The sequence below is a fragment of the Centropristis striata genome, chromosome 6, assembly GCF_030273125.1.
Source record: "Centropristis striata isolate RG_2023a ecotype Rhode Island chromosome 6, C.striata_1.0, whole genome shotgun sequence".
Classification (NCBI taxonomy): domain Eukaryota; kingdom Metazoa; phylum Chordata; class Actinopteri; order Perciformes; family Serranidae; genus Centropristis; species Centropristis striata.
Window position 1 is genome coordinate 2,014,917 of NC_081522.1, and position 16,213 is coordinate 2,031,129.

A 16,213-nucleotide genomic window follows, 5' to 3' on the forward strand; every position below is an offset into this window, starting at 1 on the left:
ACATCAATTTATGTTAACACACCTGACTATCTGCAGCAATAAGAATGAAATCATCTCTTTAAGTCACAATAAATATCTGCACTGTCACTAAGTGGTGGATTGTTGTGCTCAGCGTGTTGACTGAATATATTCAAGAGATGCTGCATTTGAATTAAACATTGCAGCATTAAGCTCTATCTAAAGGTCTATCTGGAGTTTTATTAATTATTCCACAGCATAGAAGTAGAAGAACATATTTTTTATTACTCCAACATGAAACATGTTACATGTATTTGGCCCCACAGTAACACTCTTTATTACCTGAGGAGATGGAGATAAAAGAAATAGAATGTAACCACTGTGCATCTCTGGTTAAAAAAAAAAAAAAGCAGAGAACTAATACGTCTGCATAAAAAAACTGCCATGAAGTTGAAAATTATTATTTTCCATGTTCACTGAATCACCAGTCCTTATCACCACTACCAAATATTTACCAATTTTCAGAATTTTAATCCTTTATATGCCAGTGTATTTACACAGTACCACTGTTGAGGCAATAAATTCAACATTTCCTGTACATTTTAGGACAAAATGCCCCTTTCCTGAAAAAAGGACTGCATGCAAAATACTATGTACTATAATTATTTTCCACATCTTTTTTACTGAATTATCAACCCTGTTCAATATTACTAAATATTCATTCATTTTCAGAATTTTAACAGTTTAAATGCCAGTGTGTTTATGATGCTACATTTTGGGGGGGAAATGTTCTGTTTTATTTTTGCCCCCATAAGACTCAGTTTGGTGGAAAATAGGAACAACTACAATATTAAAGTCAAAGCTTTTGATGCTGTAATTGCATTGGAATTAAATATTATGTTTCTATAGGGAAATTTTTGCCCTTAAGGGTCTGATACTTATTATATATATATATATATATATATATATATATATATATATATATATATATATATATATATATGGTGTATATATATATAAATATATATATATATATATATATTATAGACTTGTTATAGGAGCTGAGGTTGAAACCATTGCCAAAATGTTTGCATCATCCCACCTCACACGTCATCTTCATGAAAGCATTTCAAACCCTTCATGTCTAACACACAGGTTCACTATCAGGAGCTACAGAGGCTGCTCCTTGCTCTGACATTTATAAAGTGCTCCATTATAAAGTTAGTCTTTAGTTCACAGTCCAGTCCCGATGCACCTGAGTTTCCTGTTCCTGCTCAGGGCCTCAGTCAGCTTGGTTCTCAGGATCTCCTTGGTTGAGTACAAGGGCAGCTCCAGCGTTGAGAAACACGTGTGTGTCTCAGGATTGTCCTGGTCGTAGGAGAGGTCCTGGGCTTTTTTCACTTTGACTTTCATCTTGATGTCTCCCATGCCAACTATAGGCACCCTATCAAAACCAGTCACGAACCCTACGGAGGGAAAAGTGGTTTTCACTAAGTTTCTTGCTATGAAATAGATTTTGGTGACGAAACAATACTGATCTATTAATTATTTAGAATGCAATGATTAGTTACCTTCCCTTGAATACATATATAGAAAGTTCAGTCTAGCAGAGTTGCAATATGATACATTGTAATTGTTTCATATGTCAAAGTTAGATACAATACTTACAAAGGAAAGCTTTCTTCTGATCCTCCGTTAGTTCATCAAAAACCTCCCAGAACATCTGTATGGTGGGGTGTGGTGGGCTGGTTTGGTACTCCCCCTCATAATCTGTGTTCTAGTGAAACACACAGTTACAATTACTAGAGTTTTATTATCATTTGTCATATTAAAATGAAGCACAATATGCAATAAATCAGTTGGAGTTTCAGAAAAAGACCACAAGAAGCCTTTCTTCTGGACTGTACCCAATAATATGAGCAGTCTTCAGCATTCTGTCATAAATCCAACAGGAGAGTCAACGGCGGTTGCAAAATAACTCCGGTCCTATCTATCTCATACAAATGAGACTGCTTCTGACTTGATTTATTACCTCAGAAAAAGATTCTTGTGGTAACATTATGGTCTCAATCGCTAGTTTCAAGTCTTCTTCAAGACAATATGATGTTACTGTGTAAATAATGGCCCCATTTAGAAGAAAACAGATGATAAAGCAGAGAATGATTTGGGGCGTGGCTACCTTTGATTGACAGGTCACTAACAGGTCGCGTATCCACGTCACTGCATACATCTTAACAGCCTTGAACATGTTTGTCGTGTTTTCATAGAGCTTTAACCCTTTGTGTGTTTTCAATTCATGAAAGAACGTACATTTTGTTTTAGCATTAAGAATATAGTTTTGGATACACCCTTCACGCCTCCCCAGTCCAAGTATGGTCTCTACCGGTTTCAAAAAACCAAGATGGAAACTGATGTAATGCAAGATGGCGACAGCCATAAGACCGAACTCGATGCTTCAATTGTGCAGTACGCAAACCAGTGGGTGACGTCACAGTGACTACGTCCATTATTTATATACTATCTGTTGTTTAATGTGTGTTTAATGCACAGGCTTACTGGGGCTTATATCCGGGCCGAGTACCAGTGGCTCATAACAAACATAAGCTTAAAAAATGTATATATATATATATATATATATATATATATATATATATATATATATAATGGCCAGTGTAAAGTAATTGACATTGGGTTTCTCATTATGACAGTTACATGATCGGCACCATGGACATTTATGGAGTTTGTGTCAAAGACAATCAAGAGAAATCCCTTCTGAAGGTAAGACAATAGCCAATTTTATACCAGTTTGAAAACAGTTTATTTTTTGCGATGTTTGCAGGCTGAAAGACTAATCCCCACACAGGCCTATTTGGCTGATAACCTGGCTTCGTCTCAACTTATTGTTGACTTCATCTCTTATATTGATGACTTTTTATATCCTCCATTTACTGTCTGTTGCTGTCCATTGGCAGGGGCTTCTGAATTGATGCTGCTGTGGCAAACTGAGAAGAAGCTCCTAAACGTCTGTGAGGGACTAAAGTAACATTTAACGGTCTGACTGTACCTGTTTCAGCTTTGCCCAGTCAGTGAAGTCTTGGCCCACCAGCACCTGCTGCAGCTCCTCTGGCTTGAACAGCTTCACCAAATCCCGCTCACACACCTGGAAGAAGCCTCGCCTGAACTCGTGAAACACACCCTCCACTGACGCGTTGAAGACATGATGCACATAGGCGTCCACAAACTCCTTCCTGTTCAGCAGAGGAAAGTTCCAAGTCATCCAAAATGTTTTTCAAATTATTAACTACTCTGTCAAAAGCACTTTATTTCAACCATGAGTGATGACATTTTTATCTCTCTGACTGGCATTTCTGTGGAACTGTAGCAACTTCATTTCCTCTTCCTCCTCGTCTTTTCATTTTTATGCTATGCTGATGATACACAATTATATGTTCCTATCAACATTACTTATAATATCAGTTTATTTGCCCTAAAAATTGCTTTGAGGATGTTATAGCACTGTATTTAAATGTTAGCAGACAATGTGCTGTTGTATTTTTCCCCTTTAATAATTATAGAATCATAGTAATAAGGAAAAAATGACTGAAATTAAATCACAAATTACTTTCTCCCGGTCAGTGGCAGGAAGAAATTATATAATTTAAGAGATACTTATTAACAGGTTTAAATTCCTCTGCCTGGAATATAGGAATGATTTTTTTATACATCTATCTCTCTATTGGTTATATTTATTAGTATAGTAACAATGCATTACAATGATTAGTCGTATTGTGAAAGAGGTCACTGACACAGAGAATGTGTTACATAATGTGTTTAAAGTGCATGATGTAAATAGTGTAATGTGTGCTTATTTATTCAATGTTTTCTTTTTACATCATTAATGTCAAATGATAACTTTATATATGTATATATTATATTGTGCGTGTATATTGCATATACGTTGTATACAAATTGTATATTTGTTTTAGTTATTTATTCTTATTTTATTTGATTTATTATCTCATAATTAGTAATATTTTCGCACTGGAATCTCTGTAACAAAAGCAATTTCCCCCTTGGAATTATTAAAGTAATTTTGATTCTGATTCTGAAATAACAAAATACACAAAAAAGTGACAAATATTTGAACGAAGGAGTAACGCCTTACTTGTTTTGACCTGTCACTGGCTTTCCAGGATTTTTAGGATCAAGTTCAACCTCTGCCCCATCCCAGAAGATCTGGTGAGAAGAAGAAAGTAATATCACTGCTTTGGGAAATGACAACAAACTGTCAGTTGGAGAGAAGTTTTATGTAAAACAGACATACTGTAAAGTCCAAACCCGTGTCTTCATCTTCGTCTTTTAGGATGTTCAGCAGACTCCTTGAAACACAATAATATATATGTAAATATCTAAGATATATGACCAGAAATGAGCACCTAAAACCAAACATTTGGCAGATTTAAATATACATTAATTTCCTCTTACCTCCCCACACTTGGGCTGAGTTCTATCATGTCCTGTAGTGAAGGCTTTACACCGAGCAGCTTCTTGAACAGAGCCAAGGGGAAGGGGAAGTGGATGATGTGCTGGTGGTACAAAGCCAATCCACACAGAACTCCACACAGGAAGTATTTCTGCTCCTCCTGTTTTGCCTGGTGTTGATGGAAGAGACAATTTATATCAGAAAAATAATGATAAAATCATGATTATGAGGTAGGACTTTAAAATCAGAATTGAATCTTATTTCATTATACGTATACAAATCAATCAATAAATAGAAATGCTCTTGTAAAAGGATCTAAAGACTTACGTTAGAGGGGAACCATGCCAGCCTTTTGGAGTCGTTGAACATGAACATCCCTGATTCAGCTGACACCAACTCGTGGAACACATCATAAAAAAAGTCCTTTATGTAGAGTGGTCTATCATCCTCTTTATAGCTGCGATCAAAAACGACCTAGAACACAAAAAAAGCACAAACTAAGATTTCCTAATGCAAGTTTTTTTGTGTGACTGTAACTATCAGATCAAATCTACATGTTTACCAAAAGTGGAAGCTTGAAAAGCTTCTGTGGAGCAGCAGCCAGTATTTTAAAGGTGTCTTCCAACACTGATGCTCGTCTCAGGGCCAGTTTGAAGAGAAGTGACGGGGTAGGGAGAAAAAAACTCCAAAAATCCCAGAACAGGTGGTTGGGACAACTTGCTTCCTCCTGGAGAAAACACAATCTCATCTTATTAAACCATTTTGTGATGTGTAAGTGAAAGCTAAGTTTCAGGGTGTTGCTCACACAGAGAGCATGTATTCTATCATACTGCAATGAAAAAAAACATTTCCATTGCTTGACCCTGACTGTAAAGGCTGGTTCTCATGAGGCACAGTTCAAAGCTTCTGTACCTTGGAGTATGTAGCATCCAGGTCAAACGCAAATTTCTTTGATTCCAGATCCATCAGAGCGGGAAAGCTACAGAGGATAAGAGGCTGAGCATGTGCATTCTGAAAGGGAAAAGACAGATACGAGTTGGTATTGTATAGAAAACCACAGTACCAGTACTCTTACAGTAATACCTATACCAAAAGACTACTTTATTTGATATATATTAAACAAAAATGCCCCTTTCCCAACTTTTTTGGTATGTGTTGCATTCATCAAATTAAGAATGAATGTATAGTTACAACAAACGATGAAGTTGATCAATTTAAACATTAAATATATTGTCTTTGTACAGTTTTCAATAGAATGTGCTAAAATGTCAAATAATCACACTTAATTATTTTAGTCAGTGTCTCAACTTTTTGGGAATCAGAGTTGTAAAAACTGTTTTTTACCCTGCGCTGTGACTGCCGCCAATGCTCCAGGTCGTCTTCAATGAAAAAGGAGTCAATCAACAAACAAAAATCACTATCTGGCAACTTTTGAGGCTCTGCACTCCTGCTGTTGACCTTTAAGACAGGTGTTACATTAGTTAGGTGAACAGTTGAACAATGTAAAATACTTTATTATGTAGTAAGAGTGAACATGAATACTGGTTTAGGAGACGTTTGTGGAAAATACCACCAATAACTGATACTAACGTTGTACATGGACTGGAGGATTAGAAGCAGGTTTCTGACTCCAGAGTTGCGAGGAACAGGGTCTGAGGACAGGATCACTGAGAAGGCCTTCTTCCACACCTTGATGTGTTTTAGCTTGGTGGAAGGTGACAATAAGGACCACCAGTCTCCTGAAAAAGAATCATGGACATTAATGCCAGTGAGCATTTGATTTCATGCAGAATGCAGCCAGATATGCAATATATATATATATATAAATATATATAACTGATAATATAACTGATCCACGGCCAAAAAAAACAAAACATTGAAAACTAATTTAGGTCTTAAGCTAAAAGCAATATATTGCAGTTCCTGAGCTTCAAAATAAAAGCATCCCTATGTTTTTTTCTGTTGGATTCTTTAAATGTGAGTGGAGGTCAACAGTAGGTATCACATAGAAGTGGTGTACATCATTTGAAAACTGGGAACATAAAGACGAATTAGAGATGCAGCAAGTCGTTCTAGTAATAAATATGTAATATTAATTAATGAACAAGAACATTTCTAAAGAAATTTTGAGTGTGCTTGACTCCACTTGGCCCGTGACTCTGACACTGCTGAGTAGTTTACAGTATTATCTCTACGATTGCTTAGGAATGTGACAGATCAAGTTTCCAACATGTCTGTCCTGTCTGTGTGTGTGTGTGTGTGTGTGTGTGCACGTGTGTGTGTGTGTGTGTGTGTGTGTGTGTGTGTCTGTTCGGGGTGTGTGTGGCCAGGTGGCGGCCACCAATCAGAGCAGAGAAATCAACCACAGCTGCTCCTGTGACATTTGATGCCACTGAGAGAGAAAAACAGCTGAAAGTTCCCCTTAAACAGAAAACATTTTTGGCCAAACCGTAGTTCCTATAATTGAACCAACTTCACTTTGAGCATCTTGTGTTCTTCCTGAACGTCTACATATGTGTTTTGTGAAGGAAAATTAAGAAATTGTTTTTTTGAGAGCGATCAGAAGAAACTGGTAGCTCTGCTTTCCTCCAGAAATGTTCCTGCCTTTTAAACATGGCGGTCTATGAGGCTGTTGGTGGTGTTGGTGGATCATCTGTGCGTCCTACGCCCAAACTATAACTCTGACAGCTTTACCAGAGGATTGTGAGGGACAAGACTAATTTTCCTACGTTTCTATGTATAAATTATATCTGTAGATTGGCATGTGCGGCATCGAGCGCAGTTTCCAAATATATTTTTTGACAATTTTTTTTCTCCCTCTACACTCTAGCTATAATGTCATCCACCCTAGCTTCTCCATAAGGTAACACTGGGCAGATTTTTTGGCGTGTTTTTGCAGAATAATCTGAAAACCTTTAGCCAAAACACTTAGAAAAGTCATAGTACACTTGTCATGGCCGAGCCGGTTGACTGGATTCCTTTTTAGTGTACGTGTGACCAAAACGCAGAGAGGAGCAGTAGACGACCGAAGAAGAAGCCTGGGGCATAGTCTATAGTCTCACTCAATCAATTAATGAATCAATCAATCCAAATGATTAAAGTGTGTAAGGCTTCAGAATATTATGATGTGAGTATATGAAGTCCATTCCCATTTCTGTTTTTTGCTATTTTTGATTCATGATACCATCTGTTACACATATTTGTTGCTAATAAGTGCCTTTTTTGTTGTTGAAAATGAATAGAAATGGACAAAAATCCCTTCAACATATTCCATAAATACAACAAGACCTTGACGAAGAACATACAAAAGCAAAAATGCTGTGTGTTGGGTTTTTTGCCCCAAACTGCATGGAATTAGCTTATAGTGGGCATGTCTGTAGAGAGGGTACCACATTTAAATAGCATAAAAAATGTAGTTTGGTTTCATGAAAATCTTGAGGCTTACAACTGGAATGTATACTGTAATATCAAAAACAATAAGATGAAAGTATATTGCTGATGTTGCATGTATGTGACATGACAGTACCTACGATCTGCAGGTTGTCAGCTGACAAGTTTAGTACAGCAGCTGCAACCGCCTCAGCAAGCTTTGTGCTGTTTTGCTGCCGTTTGAGTCTCTGGATGACATGCAGGAGCTCAGTGAGGAGCAGGTAGACCCTCAAGCCCTCCACTCCCACTGGCTGCTCCTCAAGAGAGGGGAGCAGGTGCAGCACAGCGGCCTCAACCTGTTGGTTAGGAAAGCACAGCAAGGGAAGAATATCAGGATGATTTGATCATTTTCAAACACATCTGAGTTACTGTTAACATTTTCAACCTGAACACATTGTATATTTTATGCAGATAAGTTTGAGAGGACAATATCCAGTTACATACCTCTGCAAAAACACGGTCCTTCTTTACCAGTTTCTTGAAAGCGTGTCGTGCTAGTGACAAGTCCAAGCCAGAGTACTTTGGTGAAGTTTGGAAATGTTGATCTTTGCTATGAAGACAAAGAAGAAAGATGAAGCTCACATTCATACCAGCTGTGACGCTGTACTGAGGCACAGTTGTACATGTGCGTATAGTGTGCCGCTAATAACGAGCTATATGCTCTATTTTGTAAGACAATTGAGATAATAAATGCCTAAAAATCTGGAACACTAGAAAAAACTGTCCTGTAGAGCCTCTTTCATTGGTTTTGTATTGTTATCAAACTGTCTTGTCTCAACAAAGTTGGAAATTTGGCCATAATGCCTGTTTTTATGGTTTCTGTCCATGATAAACTGTGTATTTTTTGGCAATTACATTTTGGTGTTAGCAGGTTTTGGAGCTTTTTAGTAAACATTCGGGGCTGGAGCCCCAGAAGCCCCCCCCCCATGCTCCGTCCCTGCTGATTAGCACCAAGTAAGTATTTGGTCATAAATTGGACAACTTGATATGAAATTTGACCTGCTAATAGTGCTAATAAGAAGTTATTGGGTCACCAAGGTAAATGGAATTAATCATCCTGGAACCATCGACGTCTACGCAAAATTACAACACAATCCATGATGTAGTGAGGAAATGTTCACCAGATTAGAAGAAGTGATGATATTGTGTTTACCTTTTCTTTAGGAAGCTGCCATTCAAACAGGATGCAGAAGAAAACATCCTGTGAATTTCCCTGTGGAGATTTCATAGTTTTAGTCCATTGCAAGGCAGCAGAGTAAGCAGCGTTAGTAACTTTAAATACAAATCATAACTTATGTCATGACATTAATAAAACCTCAGACTATTCAACAAAGTAATAATCTACTGAAAACCGCCACACCATATCTACTCACTGTTTAATCTTTTTCCATGACTTTGGATCACATTCTGAGGTCCATCTGTCAATCACATCATCAAGACAATGCTGTGTGACATTGTTGACGCTGTCGGTGTGAGCCTCCTCATGAATGTCCTGACAAATAAACAAGTAAAGCTGATGATGACATCATTGACCCGGCCATCGCTGTCTGAACTGGATGTTTTTAGTTGGTACCTCATTAGCCGTGCATGTTGCATATGAACAGTTTCCTCCTGCGAAGATGTTTCTAATGTTCAGATCATCAGTGGTGTCTGGAATAAGAATAAAAGGTTAACCTCCTGGTGAAACCATTCACTGCATTCACATGATTTAATTGACTTATAACAGAATCGTAGTTACCTTGTGGCAGGTGAACAGGTAGCGGCACAGAGGGATGAGTCTCCTCTCCATGTCCCAGCTGGCCCTGCTCTCCACATCCAAAGGAGTAGAGCCTCTTTGAGTCTGTCATCACCAGCGTGTGATGTCTAAAAACAACATTTTACTGTCATCAGAGATGTGAACACACTTTTATTAGCTACTTTGTTTAAAGTTTTTATTGGAGTGGCTTCCTAGCCTCTTGCAATATTTGATTTAGTGATATTCTGTCCTCAGAATGATTATAAAAGGTGATATACTGTACCGTCCACATGCAATCTTGGTGACCTTTGCCCCCCAGAGCTCTGCAACAAGCCGAGGTCGTGGCTGGTTGCTGAATGAGTTGTGGCCAAGCTGTCCATACTGACCAGAGCCAAATGTAAACACTGCTCCATCCTGAGGGAGAAACCAGACCAGCCTCATTTAAGTTCATTCATTCATTATCCTTAACCGCTTATCCTAACTACAGGCAATTAAAGTCACCAATTAATGTCATTAATTGGTGGCTTTAATTTAATTAATAATCTCCATGTTGCATTTTGACTGATTTTCCATAATTCCATTTGTATATGAGAAAGAGTACAATTAAGAATGGTACCTTTGTTAAAACAGCAGTGTGGTCCTTTCCACAGGAAATGTGAATGGTTTTCTTCATGTTCAGGTTATGAACAGGAGTTGGTGTATGTCTGTCTGCAGAAAGACATTAAAGGAAAAGAAACATTTAGGTTTGCATGTCATGGAAATGGTATAACTACATTTTAAAGTCTACTCCTGTATTTGTTTTGCTTGTAAAATGAATCTGTAAAAGTCTGCAGAAAGAGACAAGGTGAATATAAATCCTGCTTGTAGCTCCAGTACCTGTCATGTGTCCCAGGCCCAGCTGTCCACAGTGGTTCCTGCCCCAGCTGAACACACCTCCAGAGACAGAGAGGGCCAAGCTCTGCTCTCCTCCTGCAGCGATCTGGACCAGGGGGATCGCTGACAGACATCGGAGGTGTTGGGGTGAATTGGTACCAGGCTTCCTCTTCCCCAGACCCAGCTGGCCCCTGGAGTCCTGGCCCCACGTATACACCTGACCATCTGTGGAGACATCACCATGACTTTGTGGTCTCAATAGTGTAGTGGATTAGCCTGGTATACCCAGACTGCCTTGCGCGCTCGATTTCATTTTGAACTGCCAAGGGGTCTGGCAACCAGGGAGGTTTCTTAGCCCTGTTTTAGGGATCCAATCACAGAGCGGGGAGGGACGGCAAGACGATGACGCGTACTACTCGGCACTTGGAAGCTTGTAGTTTTCTTACGGATCCAACATGGCTCCTGCAGACGCGAAACTCTCTTTAGCTGTAGATGGTGTTTTAAATAGTTTAGAGCGAAAGTTGAAAGGCGAAAGGTCTCTGGGGGCTCCGCTGTCCCCCGGCTCGTAGCCAGATCACCGGCGTTACGGTACCGGGGCTAATAGCGGTAGCGCTACGCTACCGTTACGGCGTTAGCGGTAGCTATTAGCCCCGCTATTGTAACGCCGGTGATCTGGCTCTGAGCCGGGGGACAGCGGAGCCCCCAGAGACCCGCAGCAGCTTGTTTATTGCCCATAAAATCAGTGGATGTGTGTGGCTGAATGACATGAGGGGGAATAAAGCGTGAAAATAAATAATCTTGCAGAAAGCGAGAACTGGAGAAGCAAAGCAGCAAACAACACTCTCTCACAGACACACACACAACAAACATCCATCTCTGTTGCTCTACTACGTCATCTGGTATAACTGATCTGATTGGCTAAGAGCTACCTACAGACGCTTTGATAGACATTCTAAGCGTCCAATAAACGGCTCTGGAGGATCGTAAACCACGCCTCCTCTACGGAGAAATGAACGGCTGGTTTCCAGACTAGATCTCATTTGAGATTAGTCTGGTGTTAGCCACGCTAGCAGTGGATAATACTGTAATCTGGTGACTCAAACACTTTCCTGATATTTGATCTCAGTCCCTATTGGTATACAGAATATTTTTTTCAGAAAATTATTTTCTTTCCATTATGCCATTACACTGAATCATTCAATTCTATGCGATGAATGCTTGTAATTAAATATTTAAAATCTATATTTGTTCACATTACACCTGATTTAGAGACTGCAAAAGACATAAATTAATAAAACATATTTTGTCTTTATTCTAACAATAAAAGTGTTTAACAAAATCAAACAAACAGATTCATTTCTGTATTGGGATTAATAAAAAAAAAACAACAACAACATTAAAAATGTCTATATATTTTTCCACCAAAACAATATCCCTTGAAGAAAAACGTATTGTACCCATTAAGGAAAAAAAATTACAAGAACTAATAGAATAAAACATGTTATTTGAATGCTAAATAACAAAAACCATACATGAAGCTTGTAATAAGTAATTGTTCAGTTTTTTGTTGTAGAATTCATTTGTAAAACTGTTTTCTCTGCACAGCTCTAACCAGCAGCACCAGGTCCATTCACCCTTTCAGCTTGATGTTAGTTATATTATAATTACTGTACCTTTGGTCAGGGCGACTGAATGCTGGCTCCCACAAGCAACCTGACAAACTGCTATCTGAGACAAAGCTTCCAGCGGCCTGAGAGATCAGGAAACACAACACAGCTCTAATACTTACTTATCAGAGTCCAACATGCTATTGTTGTTGCAAATTCAAAAATCGACCTTAGTTTGTCCTTACCTTGCAATGTAGGAACGAGTTGGGTCCACACAGAGAACTTTCCCTCTCTCAGACAGCAGTGTGACCACATCATCACCACAGCTAACAGCCTGGATCTTCTCTTTACACTCCTTCACAAACTCTGAAAGAGAGCAGGAGCACAGCAGGTGGAAGTGATGCAGCTGGTTATTAAGATACAGCACAGCTTTACTGTCCCCAGCACAATGGGATGAGATGTGGACCAAGTCTGTAGACACCTAATCAATGATAGGAACTATATAAGTGCTATAAAAAAGTAAAACAAACAAAAAAAGAAATTGCAACTGAGTGCAATTTGCCCCTTTTTTTGCATATGATTGCAATCATCCCAGTGGGAGAATATAAATGCGCTAGAGGTTAAAGTGTGGGTTGTGAGGGGTGAAGTGCAGTTTGGCTTGTGCAGTTTTTTCCTTCATAGACTGGACTCGACTCATTTACCTGCAACAAGTGTGTCATCAGAGATAAGATCAGCTGATCTTCATTGCTGATTTCAATAACCTGAGTCAGACACTTGGACAGGATCAATCTAATGATGCGTGCAATACTTTTGTGAATTCGGCCCTGAACATACACAGAATACTGCAAGCGGAGCCATTAGTGCAGTGTAGATGTCATACAGATGTGTATACATTAAAAAAGAGAGCTGCACTTGAAAACAGAAATAGACAGTCACAGTGGGTTAGATATACAGGTGCATCTCAATAAATTAGAATATCATAGCACGTTTATTTATGTCAGTAATTCAATTCAAAAAGTGGAAATAACACAGAGGCCCAAACAATTAATCACTTAATGTATTTAATTTCTTGCATTTAATGAAGACCTAAAATTTTGTGTCTCAAAAAAAAAAGAATATTACAAAAGACCAATTTTTTAAAGTAGGCTATGTTTAATATGAAAATGTTGGCTTCTGAAAAGTATGTCCATCTATATGACTCAATACTTGTTGGGGCTATTAGACTGGAACTACTGGAAATGGACTTTCCCATCATATTCTAATGTATTGAGATGATCCTGTAGAATAGAGTTAGTGCAGGTTGCTCATAGATCAGCATGCCAAAGTGTTTAACTGTGTGTAATATAGCTGTATCCAGTTCAGTTTCAGTAATAATAATAATAATAATCCATTTTATTTATAAGCGCCTTTCAAAACACCCGAGGTCACTTTACAAAAAAGCATAAAATAATTTAAAAACAGTGGCAACAAAATAAAACATGGAACAGTATTGAGATGGTGAGTGGGTGACTAGATCAGTGGTTGTCATCATTAGTAATTCATAACTAAATGGAGGCAGAAACTAAAGCCAGGTGCTTACTTTGTTTCCCTCGGACTCTGCCGCCGTCTTTACTCTCATTAGTGCGGATGATGAAGGAGTTTCCATTCCTTTTGATAAAAGCCAGCAGGCTGTGAGCTGCAGACAGAGCCGTGATGTGATATCCCAGCTGGAGGTGATGGACCCCGTCCTCTGCTGGACTCTCGCTGATGTTTGAGCCATTTTTGATCCTGAAGCCCCGCTGACTGTCCTCTCCCCATGTAAACATGACGCCGGCCTCAGTGTCTCTATGAGGACCGACACATGATTTAAAGGGACGCAGAAACGAAACTTAAAGCGGACACAAACACTGCTGCGAGCCACGGAAAACAAAACCTAAAGTTCAGAATAAACGAAACTCCAACAGGCCCGCTGGCACACAACACAGTGAGTCAGCTGCTTGTTACTTTATAGGAGGAGGAAGGAAAGTGAAACTATGAATGGCTTATTGAAAGAGTAATATTCCCTTCAATATCGCAATATCTAGACCAGGGGTCTCAAACTCAAATTACCTGGGGGCCGCTGGAGGCAGTATCAAAATGACCAAAAAAAGACACAAAATTACAAAAAAGACACAAAATGACTGAAAAAACACAAAATGACTTTAAAAAAAAAAAAGACATAAAATGACCACAAAGAGACACAAAATTACAGAAAGACACAAAATGACTGATAAAGACACAAAATTACCAAAAAATGACAAAACACGACCAAAAAAGACACAAAAGTACAGAAAAAGACACAAAATGACCGAAAAACACAAAATTACTCAAAAAGACACAAAATGACAAAAAAGGCACAAAATGACCAAAAAAAAGACAAAAAATGACCAAAAAAGACACAAAATTACAGAAAAAGACACAGAATTACTGAAAAAACTCTAAATTACTTTAAAAAAAGACACAAATTGACCAAAAAAGACACAAAATTATTTTTAAAAAGACACAAAATCACAAAAAAAAGAGACACAAAATTACAAAAAAAAAGACACAAAATTACAAAAAAAAGACACAATTATTAAAAAAAAGACACTAAATTATTTTAAAGAAGACACAAAATTACCAAAAAGACACAGAATGGGACCTTCCAAACACAACACGGTAAAGTGCCATTCATATAAAACTCACATTAAACTTTCATATCAAGGTGGGGGCCACAAAATATCGTCACGAGGGCCGCAATTGGCCCGCGGGCCGCGAGTTTGAGACCCATGATCTAGACGGTTAATAATGACTTTTAATGAGCCTTTGGTGTCAGACTGCAGATATTTATAATAGCGTTACAACATTATTATTGCAAACGGCTGAATGTACGTATTATTAGGTCGTATTTGGTACTGAGGAGGTTCAGCAGACTTGCAGTATCTTTCAGTTTCATACAGTCTTGTGTTTCAAATGTCATTATCTCTTCAAACAGTTGGTTCCGACGAAGGTCCCGCCTCCGATGGGTCTTGACAGCCAATCATAGTTCAGGATAATGTGGTGGCACCTGGGGTGGCCAATAAGATCTCTCCATGGACACCATGGTTTCTATTTCTCAGAAAGCACAACCTCTAAACTACAGTCATGGAAAAAAATATTACACCATCCTTGTTTTCTTTAATTTAGTGTTCATTTTAATGCCTGGTACAAGAAATATAATGATAACAACAAAAATAGCTCATAATTGAGTTTAATTTAGGAGCTGATATCTAGCCATTTTCCATGGTTTTCTTGATAATGATTTTGGTTATTATCAAGAAAACCATGGGAGATGGCTAGTATCCGCTCTTAAATTAAACTTTTATGAGCTATGTGTTAGACTGAGAGCACAATATATAATGCTATAAAAAAATATGTATGTCTGTATTTTTGCTACATAGTTTATTATAGACTTATTCTAGGAGCTGAGTTTAAACTTTGAAAAAAAATGTCCCTGTAATGCACAAGGTTTAAGTAAATCATTTTGATAAGTGTTTGATAATGAACTGCCTTATTCTTTCAACACAACCCATTTGCTGGTCCATTTTGATAGATATTCCCCATCTTTTTCTACTGTTTCTACACCAAAATAGATGCCAAGAAATGTTTTGCATATGCTTTACTGGATTTTCCCATTATAGGTTTATTTAATTTTTAGCAATTTGGTCCATAGAGGCTGTTCATATGAGAAACTCAAGAACATCCATTGCTCTGTTCTCAAAAAGAAAAAAATATGATGTTGTTGTTATTATTGTTGTTGTTGTTGTTGTTGTTGTTGTTGTGACAGACAACAGATCTAATGACTAAAAAAAATTATTATGCATACAAATTTCTAATAATATTAACAGACCTGACATTTTTGGGAAATTTGGCAACAAAAAAAAATTGGTGTTTGTCACATTGAAATAAATATTTAAATAAGTAAAGACTGGATATTTAATGTAAGAACAAATTAGTTTGATTTAATGAAACATGACGATAAAGACAGATAATAAATATTTTAAACACGTCAGAATATAAGCACAAGGTCGACATCAGCCACAAGGTGGAGCTAGAGACTTAATCTTTCTCTACCTGTTATTGTTATGCTAC

At 38.0% G+C, this 16,213-nt stretch overlaps 1 protein-coding gene across 1 annotated transcript; it reads right to left on the reverse strand.

Moving 5' to 3' along the window:
* Window positions 1-984: 984 nt before the first annotated feature.
* Window positions 985-14,140, reverse strand: LOC131972759 (probable E3 ubiquitin-protein ligase HERC3). Its single transcript, XM_059334469.1, has 23 exons — window positions 13,665-14,140; window positions 12,331-12,451; window positions 12,152-12,228; window positions 10,482-10,703; window positions 10,222-10,313; window positions 9,889-10,019; window positions 9,609-9,733; window positions 9,444-9,520; window positions 9,244-9,362; window positions 9,024-9,083; window positions 8,315-8,420; window positions 7,968-8,166; window positions 6,032-6,180; window positions 5,786-5,899; window positions 5,354-5,452; window positions 5,004-5,168; window positions 4,769-4,915; window positions 4,444-4,610; window positions 4,283-4,337; window positions 4,124-4,194; window positions 3,023-3,206; window positions 1,627-1,735; window positions 985-1,424 (listed from the first exon to the last, which is right to left on the reverse strand). The coding sequence occupies exons 1-23, from the start codon at window positions 13,888-13,890 to the stop codon at window positions 1,192-1,194; spliced, it is 3,048 nt and encodes a 1,015-aa protein (XP_059190452.1). The 5' UTR covers window positions 13,891-14,140; the 3' UTR covers window positions 985-1,191.
* Between the last annotated feature and the right edge of the window lie 2,073 nt (window positions 14,141-16,213).

Bases quoted from the DNA above. Each gene is read 5' to 3' on its own strand.
- LOC131972759 (XM_059334469.1), bottom strand. From the start codon at position 13,890: ATGTTTACATGGGGAGAGGACAGTCAGCGGGGCTTCAGGATCAAAAAT. The intron at 5,453-5,785 runs GTAAAAAACAGT...TTTCCCTTTCAG, and splicing joins GGCGGCAGTCACAGCGCAGG to AATGCACATGCTCAGCCTCT. The intron at 3,207-4,123 runs GTAAGGCGTTAC...TCTGCTGAACAG, and splicing joins CCAGTGACAGGTCAAAACAA to GAAGGAGTTTGTGGACGCCT.